The 11201-nt window shown below is 33.8% G+C and overlaps 1 protein-coding gene across 1 annotated transcript; it reads right to left on the reverse strand.

Moving 5' to 3' along the window:
* Window positions 1–8069: 8069 nt before the first annotated feature.
* Window positions 8070–10798, reverse strand: LOC104898170 (trans-resveratrol di-O-methyltransferase-like). The gene is given in 4 exon segments (XM_010685208.4): window positions 8070–8615; window positions 8618–8639; window positions 9887–10432; window positions 10434–10798. Coding segments are annotated over 4 exon segments (1086 nt in total). The 5' UTR covers window positions 10668–10798; the 3' UTR covers window positions 8070–8331.
* Between the last annotated feature and the right edge of the window lie 403 nt (window positions 10799–11201).

The following is an 11201-nucleotide window of genomic DNA, read 5'->3' on the forward strand; positions in this document are numbered from 1 at the left end:
CAACAAAATGAATCCAGTATTTGATGATGAGCTCAAAATTGTTAGTAGGGGAGGAGGAGCGAGAGGAAGAATAGAAGCAAGGACTTGGGGAACAAGAGGAAGGGAAGAAGAAGTGGGAGGAGAAAGAGTAGTAATTTGATCGAGTGTAAAGAACACTTGCGTTCTTTTTTTCTCGTATCAATCAACTACGATGAAAAAATAATTTTATTTTTGTAAGATCGCTTGAATGTGTATATGAAAGATTCTCGGGATAGTAAAAATAGATGGTGTGGCTTTAGTCTCGAGCGTGATAAATTATTTTCGGGTACTTTGTCACTTGGTTTTAAGGAATCTTATCAGCTTATGAACCCCAATTCCGATTCTAACACTCTGACATTCGTTGGACGTTATCAATTTGAGCATGCATTTTGAGTGTTTTGTGATCCAAGTTTTTTTTTTGGAAAAGATGAACAGAAAAAAGTTTCCCATATTATGATTGCTCCAACTCAAAAAGTAATAGCATGATTTGTACAACGCACTGAACTCGGGTTTAAACCAACGGAAGGCAAGGGTTGCGACAAAATAGACACACTAGACGACGAGTCAGACACACCAAGGGACAGAATAGTAGAGGGAGACACACAGGATACATTGGTGGGACTCCAATCAAAGGTCAGGCGATGTGTAAGGCAAAGGAGACGCAGGACCAACAAGAGAACAATAAGAAACTTATGTTAGTTCATGTAAAAGAACATGTCAACTGACGTACACTTTGTTGGTAATAGGATCAAGACAACGATAACCTTTATAATCCAAAGCATATCCAATAAAAACACAGGTTGTAGATTTAGGTTGTAGTTTGTTGATTTTAGAATCCATGATCAACGAAAAACATTCACAACCAAACTTTTTCAAAAAATGATATGAAGGTGGACGATGAAATAATTTTTCGTAAGGAGAAACACCTCCTAAAATCGAGGTAAGTAACCAATTTATGGTGTAGGTAGCAGTGTAGGAGGCATCAATCCAAAATTTAGCAGGAAAATGATAATGAATTATCATAGTCCGACCCATTTCAATAATGTGACGGTGTTTGCATTCAGCAACACCGTTCTGAGCGTGAGTATGAGGACAAGATTTTTGAAAAATTATACCATGATCAAGAAAATGTTGAAGAAGAGGAAGATTATCAAATTCACTACCTCCATCACTTTGGAAAATTTTAATTTTAATTTGCAATTAAATAAATTTTCCACCATCTTTTGAAAAACAAGAAATTGTGAATGAACGTCCGATTTGCGACATAAGGGATAAATCCATGAATATCTAGAAAAATCATCAACAAACACAACATAGTAAGGAAATAATTGATGGGACAAAATAAGATATTGCCACAAATCAGTGTGAATTTTATATAAAGGATATGGAGAAACATGTTCAACTGGTTCAAAAGGTAAACGATGAATTTTTCCTAACTTACAACCAACACGATCATCATGAAACTTAGAAGTATATGTGATAGACTTATTTGAACATAAAGATCCTAAAACTCTATAGAAAGTGTGTCCCAGATGAGCATGTCATACTGCACCCGACTCCTTAGTAGCAAGGAAAGCAGGAACGGAAGACTCGGGAGGGTCATTAGTGGGTTGAATTGGATATACACCTTGCTTACTGGATCCCCGAAGCAGAACCGACCCCGTTGTCTTGTCCTTAACAGAAATAAATTTTTTATCAAAACTCACAACACAATCATTTTCTTGACACAACTTGTTAACTGATCGATAAAAAATTATGTTTCAAATTAGGCACATGACAAACAGAAGACAAGGTAAAGGGACCACTGGAATTTTCTAATGTCAAATTCCCTACAATTTTAATTGGGAGCGAGGTACCATCACCAACAACAACAGAACTTGACCCAGAATAAGGAAATATAGTAGAAAGTTTACCATCCTGAGGGGTCATGTGAGAGGCAGCTCCCGAATCCGGGTACCAAACTGAATCATTTGCTTCACCGCCAACAGACAGTGCAGCTAAGGCTCGATTGACACTTTCCGAGGAAGAGGGAACAAAGCTATAATTGAAGCGTTGAGGACAATAAGCAGCTTGATGACCTGGAAACCAACAAAGACCACAAGTATTAGAAGTAGGGATAGAGTTTAAATTGTCATTTGGCAAAGAATTCCCTGGTGAAGACAGACTACTAGTAATAGAAGCAAAGGAAGGCATACTATAGGATGACAAGTTAGAATATATACTCATACCATTTTGACATCCCCGATTAGCCTTGTTGTTGTTACCAGAACCACGAGAGATGTTATTTCCACCATTGCCACGATTGTTATTATTACGACCACCATTATTACCACCTCTACCTTTACTGTTATTCCCTTTATTACGACCACCAGAATTGTTCTTAGTAGATGAATTACTAGAACCAAATGACTGAACAACAACCAAAGCATGATGAGAAGAAGAGTTCAACCCTTCCTTAGATATTTTGATACGTTGCTCATGAAGCAACATCTTGGGACGAAGATCATCACAACTCAAAGGAGACGGATAATGAAGTAAAGTGGTGACAATATGATTATAGTTCGTATCATGATCCAAACCAAACAAAGTATATTGAACCAAATCTTGATTCAAAACAGGACATTGAATAGCATCTAAAGAATTAGCAATGACCTTAATATCACACAAATAATCATCCATAGGTTGAGAATCATTCTTTTTAATACAAGAAAGATGACCTTTCAATTCCATCGAACGAGCCATAATAGCATGCATGAGTCTAGTTTGCAACCGATTCCAAATTTCCACAAACATAGATAAATCATGCACATCAACAAACACATCACGAGACAACGTGGCAGAATTCCAAGATTTCATTTGTTGATCAACACGTATATTCATAAATTTGAGGATTATGAACCGAAGTACCATGTTCACAAAAAACATATGCAGGAGGAATTGAAACAATCCCTTCAACCATCCCCACCAAAATTGATGGGAAAGCAACAAACAGGTAATATGCGTTTTCCATAATAAATAATCTTCAGGAGAACAAAGAGTGATGGTTACCAGATTTGTAAGATTTGGTGCGGATAGTTGTGGGAAAGCAAACCCAGATGGCGATGCAACTAGGTAGGCCGAAGATACGGCCGGTGAGGCAGTCGTGGAGGCACGAAAACCTGGCGGAAGGCGGGGAGACAAACGGGCAGTTGAGCCTATAGGGGTGCTGAGAGGCGCGCCGGAAAGAGGGGCGTGCAGCATGGGCTGCGCCTGCGGGCCAGCAACAGACACAAGGGCCCCTGTAGGGTGCGCATAGGAAGCAAACCCAAGAGGAGGCTGCACCGGGGAGGTGGCAGCGTCGACCGTGGAGAAAGAGGGGCCACGGGAAAGCGGCGACGTGATAGACGACGCGGCGGCAACAGAAGTTGGCGTGGCGGGGCACGTCCATGGAGGAGGACGAGAGGCCGAAGGAAGAAAACATGGAAGACAGAAGTTGACATTCAATATATATTGTTTACAATGCAGACCTAAGACTAGTAAAAGTTCCTACTATCCTTTTACATACAATATTACTCTAATAATAATAAGTAATGTTGAACATTGGGACACTTAAACAAAAACAAGCCTTTTGCTTTGCTTCAATCAACTCATCTCTCAACTTGCAATGTTGAAAATAGGCAGTTGAACAAAAGGCTTTAGCCTTTAAGCCTATAATCCAGCTTCTAAGCATCCGACTTTTTATTTGCTACATTATGTTTTTCCCCTTTTTTGTAGAAATAAAATTCATTTTTAATCAACCCCCACCACCAAACCCCTACGTTTCAATGTTAAAAACAAGTTAGTATTACCATATAATACTACAGTTTTATGAAAATACATTCTCTTTCGGTATAACTATAGATAGTTATACAATAAGACTAGCTAGTATATATATAGAATGAAGTGAGAATAAGGAGGTGGAAAGGTGGTAAGCCCTTTCATTTTTCATCCACTGGTTGTCAGTTCGATTTTCATCAAGGGAAATGGGGAGATTTGGAGTAGGTTGTACCAGGGCCATCCCAAGCGTTACGGAGGCCCTATACGACTACCATTAAACGGGGCCTTAGTCAGTGAACATGAACTACTATTTAATAACAACTAGTTTTTAGGCCTGCACAGGTAATTACAATTTTCATTTATTAACATTTTGCTTCATAAATATAACACCAAATATTACTTGGTTTGATGGTCAAAGCTTTAGTGTATACGCTTGAGGTTATGTATGGGATCAAATTTTATAAGATGCATTTTCTTTTTTATTATATGCGTGTTTACATAAAGTAAACACACTAAGGGATAGCGTCACATCACATGGCATAGTTCCTTGATTAGGAACATCTTTTAATATATTACTATAGATATGTTGTTAAACATATATAATCCATAATATACTGATTTTGAGTTCTATTTTTAACCTTTTAATAATGAATGATAAAGCAATGTTGAAAAAGGAAAATAAAAGGTGGTAAAGGACCGTGGAGGATTCGAACTCATAACTTCACATTAACTAAAAAAAAATGCCAACAATGCAAACTAATTCCTTAACCACTCAAACAAATACAACTTTACACGTACTTACTACAACAATTAATACATTTAAACTTAATTTGGAGGCCTCTCATTTCCCCGAGGCCCATGATGCACATGCTCATTGTCGGGATTGGGTTATATACTTACATGCCTGGTAAGAAGACGTTATATATAAATTGTGTATAACTTTTGCTATATATATATAAAGGAGAAACTTTTCAGGAGCATAGCGGGAGCTCCTCAGGATTTCGAGGCCGTAGAGCACGCCACGTAGGATTGTCATGTCATCAAATTTTGTTTTTAATTTTTACAAAATAGAGTTCTATATAGATTTAAATTTATATAAGGAGTTCTAAATAAGCTAAAATTAGAGTTTGGTTTTGAATGAACAACCTAAATTATTATATTATGTAAATTGTGTATAACTTTTGCTACATAATTCCAAATATTATAATTTTTTCCATTGGGTAGTGCTCGAAATATGCTCTGAAATAATATCGATTTACAATATAGTTCTACAACTTATGAAATAGGGAGCCACACATAGGATTGTCATGTCATTAATTTTATTTTAAATATTTCAAAAAATAGAATTCTAAGTAGATTTAAATATTTTGGATAACGAGAAATTAGAGTTTCGTCTTGAATAAACAATCTAAATTATTATATTAGGAAAATTGAATATAAGTTTTGCTACCTAATTCAAAATATTATAATGTCTTATCATTTGAGAGTGCTTGAAATATGCTTAAATAAGATTCATTTACAATATAGTTTGCAACTAGAGATGGCCAACAGTACGGGCCAATCCAGACCATCCAGCCCAGCCCAGCCCACCTCGTGGGTCGTGTGGGCCGGGCCAGCAAAAAGCCCAGTCCAGCCCAGCTCAAATCGTGAAATTGGTGGGTGGGCCATGGGCCAGATTTCTTGAGCCCAACCCACTAAAGCCCACTACTAAAACCGCCCAATCCGGACCATGAAACCGGTCCAATCCGACCCATGAACCAAACAAGCCTAATCCAAGTAAATATTGAACCAAATTGTGTATATTTTAATCAAATTTTATATATTTTAATCAAATTTTATATATTCTAATCAAATTGCGTATATTATAATTCAATCAAATTTAAAAATAATGAAATTATTCATTAATATTAATATTTGTATATATTTTTAATTCATTTTAAAAATTTTATGTAAAAATAATGAATAATTTCAATGATTAAATAATTTTGAAAAAAAAAAATTCATGCCGGCCCGTCAGCCCAGTCCAGCCCACCAGACCCACGAACCGTGAAAGTCGGTAACAGACCGGTGTGAGCCAAGATTTTTCAGCCCGCGGACCAGCCCGCCCAACCCATGAATTTCACGGTCCGGTTCTGGGCCGTGAAATCTCAGCCCAGCCCACTACGGCCCACGGTCCAGCCCGCACTAGTGGCCATCACTATTTGCAACTCATGAGAATATGTTTAACTAGATGAATGGTAATAAGGTATTATTCAATCTTTCTTTTAAATAAATATAATAATAGCTATAACTATGTTGTACTATATGTGACTATAGCATTTTATCATAGGTCAAATTTACATGATTAAACATATCATCTTTCAAAACCTCAACCTTACGAGTGTAGATCCTCTAGAGTTTTAATAAAATTCTACAAGGTAGAGTTGTATATGAAGCATATATTTTAAAATCAAGGGCTCATATTGGTGGAATGGGGGAAATAAAGGGGTGAATTTTGATGAGAAAAATAGAGGGGGTTTTCGAAAGATAATATATGAGCCATTGATTTTTTATTCAATGGTTGATATTGCTCAAACTCTACTTTTAGAACTTTAGAGGATCCAAACACCGACTATATATATATATATATATATATATATATATATATATATATATTAGAGTTTTAATTTGGATGATGAAAAAATTAGATATGATTTTGAAAATCAACCTTAGAATATTATAGAGAGCTCCACCTAAGAATGGCATGTCATTCTTTTTAATATTTTTTCAAAAATAGTATTTAACATAGATATAATAAATACATATAAGGTATTTTTAGTAAGTGAATATTACACTCAAATTTCAAATAAATAACCTAAATTATTTAATTATGTAAATTGAATATAACTTTAGCTACATAATTCGCAATATTATAATGTTTTTACCGTCGGAGAGTGCTCGAAATATGTTTCTAAATAAGTTTCATACTTCCATATACAATATAGTTTTACAACTTATGAAAATGTATTTATTTAGATGAATAATAACGTATTATTTATTCTTTATTTTAAATACATATAAAATAATTGTAAAAATAGTGTATTATATAACGTATTTCTTTTAAATACATATAAAAGTAACTATAAAAATAGCATATTAAATGTAACAATAGCAATTATGTCTTCAAAATCATACTTTTAAAAATTAAGTTATATAATGATAAAAATACATACATATATTTTTGAATCTATAGCATAACATGATGACATTGCATGAAGAATCAAATGAAGGTTTGTCAAGAGCATTGGAGATATATTATGCAATTGACTAATTATTTTATTCCTAGAATATTGGTTGTATACTTAATTATTTATGTTTTTATTTTTCATATATCTATATGTCAGATCTTATTCTTTTCTCAATAAACTTTATTCTACTAAAGCTAATTGGAAAATCAAGGTTCGAGTTTCTAGACTATTTGATGTTGCATATCTTACAAAAAGGGAGAAGTTTGATAAGTCTCGATATGGTCATGATTGATGAAGAGATTTGTTTCCTCTTAAATAGTATTTTCGATTACTTATCAAAAAAATAGTATTTTCGATTATTAACAGAGGTTAGTTTTATATTTAATGTATTTCATTCATGATACAACCATTATGATATTTTTTTGGCTTTCTCATATTCTATTCTATATGCGTTAGTATTTATGTACTATATTAAAAGTTGAAGTTGTGGTTGTCACTCATATTTTTTCTCTATTTTTTTTGTCCTGCATCTATTAAATTATTACCTTCTACTTTTTTAAAGTTAGGTCGGATATTTTCCATGTTAAAATTGTGTTACATATTGTTAGTCATACAAATTATTGGGATACTATTTAATGATAGACTTAGCTACAATATTCAATTGAACATTAAAAATATATAATTTATATATTACAACAACAAATCTATAAATTAACGCATAATGACAAATACTTTCTGTGTCTTTTTCTACTGCAGCAATGAGTTTGGGCATGATTTTTAAGAAAAAAGAATGAAATGGGTACTTTAATATAAAGGGGATAAGTAAATCCTTAATAAAGTAAAGACAACTTTATGAGCCAATTTGAGTAATTAATAATGATTATTACCCGTCAAAAAATAAATAATGATTTTATTAACATAAAGTAAAGGCAATATTGTCAATTGTAATTGTTTTTTTTTTCAAAAAGTGGAATGGTTCCAATAGATAACACTTCCCAAAGTGGTAATTGTTGCAATAGAAAAAGAATGGAGGAAGTATATAAATACAACGGTGTTGAAAAATCTTATTTCACAGCAACAAAAAATTAACAATGTTACAAAAAAATTTGCAAACAAATAAAATAAACAACAATCCGTTCAACGTACGAGCTTAATTCAAAACTAGTTTATGAAGTATATAAATATATATAATAAAGCATAGCTTCCAAATTTTATTATCAGTGCAAGCTTCAATACAAGTACAAGAAAGAGTGATAACCAGAATGCATGTGCATGTAGGAGCACTTGAAAGTTATTGTAAAGGATAAACTTCAATGACAGATCTTGGCCCTAGCATACTGAAAATCTTGTACTCACCAAGACCAGCACTTTTGAAGAGGCTTTTCCACTGATCTTCAGTTCTTTCTTTCCCCTCTAGGTGAAGTAGCATCAACACGTCAATCAGAAGTTGGGAATTAGAGTAATTGACATTTTCATGGTTGAATTTCACAACCATTTCTATGATAATTATCTTGCCACCTTCATTTTTGCTAGGAATTGCCTCTTTGCACCGTTGAAGTATCTTTACGCAATCATATCACTCCAATCATGGAGTATCCACTGCAACCAACATTTCTTACAAAAGCAAGCTCAGGGAATTTAACTTTATTAATAAACATGCATGTACTTTGTACAGTTTTCGTGGCTCATATGGATCAAAAAAATAAACATGCATCAGTTTTTAAAAAACCCATAACCTAAGGCCCCGTTCGTTATCGTTTTTTGTTTTCAGTTTTTTTAAAACAAAAAACCAAAAACTGGAAACCATAAAAAGTGGTTTTCACTTTTCAGTTGTCAGTTTTCAAAATCATCATGTTCCCAATAAATTTGACTATTTTTTTATTCATTATAGAACATATATCATATGACTTTGAAAATCAAAAAACCAAAAAACAGAAAATCACAGTAATACCAAACGGGCCCTAAATTATCTTGTTCATATGATTAACTCTTTTATATTCAATCATTTGCAAGTCCATAATATATAGAAATAGTTTCTTAAGTTAGCTAGATTGTTAATTCTACATGAAATTAAAATTTACAGCTAGATTTCAATTCACACGCCAGTCTCTATAAAACATATTGGAAGAACATAATTAATTATCCAGAAAGTTTCAGATAGTTTATTAGTCATACTTACAACAGGATGATTCATCCAAATAGTTTCTTAGCAATTATTTAGTTATGATGTTCATATTGTTAATACTCCCATAAAGATGGAGTATAATTAAGGATGTAATTTCTTTGCTTTCAATTTCTCAGTTTTAGGACAAGGTTATCTCACTAGATATGTTTATAATTAGTGTATATTATCTTCATCTTATATAAAAAAAAGTTTCTAGAAAAATAAATTTAGATATATTCCATAATTTATAATCAGTTTCAATACGTTTAATCTGCTAGAAAAATAAGTTTCAATAAAATATAATCATTTAAATTGAGTGAAATTCACATGAAAAAAAGTACCATACCAACCTTCCTTTTTCTCCTTCCATGACTTAATTCATCCTTTTTAAACAAATTTTTCTTGATCAAACCGTCTAATTAATTAATAAAATATTTTAGACTGGGGCGAAGTTATGTTGGGGTCTAAGAGGGCTATGGTCCCTGCAGCCCCAACATAACTTTGAATTAAATCAATGGTAAATAATTGTTATATCTTGTTTTATAGGTAAATTGGCCACCCTCAACAATCATGTTTAGAATTCTCTGTTAAACTGCCACCCTCCACAACCAAGTCTGGCTTCGCCCCTCATTTTAGATGACTAACTACGTGAATAACATGGGAGAAAAAGACTAGTTAATACCTTGAGTAAGACGACTTGAGCAGGAGGAATTGCTTCAAACATGTCACCTCCAACATATTTTATGTTCTTTCCATCCTCTTTTAACCCTTGAATCACATATGGTTGATCATAAACAACACAAGATAACTCAGGGAAGAGCTTAGAAATGGCCTTAGCCATTGTTCCACTGCCGCCACCGACATCGACTAACGACTCTATCCTCTCGAGTAAGCCCTTGAACTCATTATTATTAACCAACAAGCTTGCAACAAAATGAGAATCGCTTGTCATGGCTTCATCAAAATGTTTGTTAAACTTGGGTACACATGCTGCATATTCCCAAAAACTCTTTTTGTGACAGCTATGAAAAGAAGTCACATCGTCACTTTTAAACCAACTAGAAAAATGTTGTGCTGGCTCAATCAGAACCAAATCAACCATCATAAGAGCAAGGGGTGTTAGGGTAAGAGGGTGATCCTTCAATAAAACTCGAGAGTTTATGGTGAGATCGAATGCTTCTTCTCCATTCGATAATACTCGAATGGAGAAGAAGTCGGAATGGAAGAGAAAGGCGCATTAAACGATTAAGGAAAGGAGTTTTGTTTGGATGGAGAGACAGTGAAATTGCAAGCTCTTCAGCAGTCATAGGCTTGCCATGCTTTTGAATGGCATCAGGGATGCCTAGCTCAATTGCGCACTTTAAGGCCATGGAGTTTAAATAAGAGAGAATATGATTCCAAACATGTGTTTGTGCATTTACTAGCTCATTAGCCGATTCATTTGCAATTTTAATGGGATCCATTTTGCGCTAAACCAGGTGTTAGATCAACTTGTACATATATATGTAGAGAATATGAATTATTGGCATGCTAATGGCCTAACGTAATACATGTGTTAGGAAATAGAGTGTTGTAGTTTGATTAATGCGGAACAGATCTAAAATCAGCGTGGTGATGTATGTCTACTATGAGTTTAATAAAAAATTAATGTTCATTGCAATAATGCAATGCTAGTTAATGGGATACATGCGTGAGTCCGTTCGAGAATATGACAAGAAGTGACGAGTTCCTCGCATGGCTGTGATCATGGAATTCACCTGCTTCTTCCCCTTTTCAATTGGTCTATTGTACTGTACGTCAGTAAGTCTGATTGTTTCAATTGGTCTATTGTAATGGTCTGTGTTTTGACCAACTACTGTGTTATGATTAAAAATACTAGTCCTATATGGCATATGCACTCGATACGTGCAAAAACAAATAAAAGATCAATTGTATAATAATATATATACGAAAAATTATTCATAAAGTTTATTATTGTACATTTTTCTTTTTTTTTG

This window comes from Beta vulgaris, chromosome 7, assembly GCF_026745355.1.
Source record: "Beta vulgaris subsp. vulgaris cultivar EL10 chromosome 7, EL10.2, whole genome shotgun sequence".
NCBI classification, from domain to species: Eukaryota; Viridiplantae; Streptophyta; class Magnoliopsida; order Caryophyllales; family Amaranthaceae; genus Beta; species Beta vulgaris.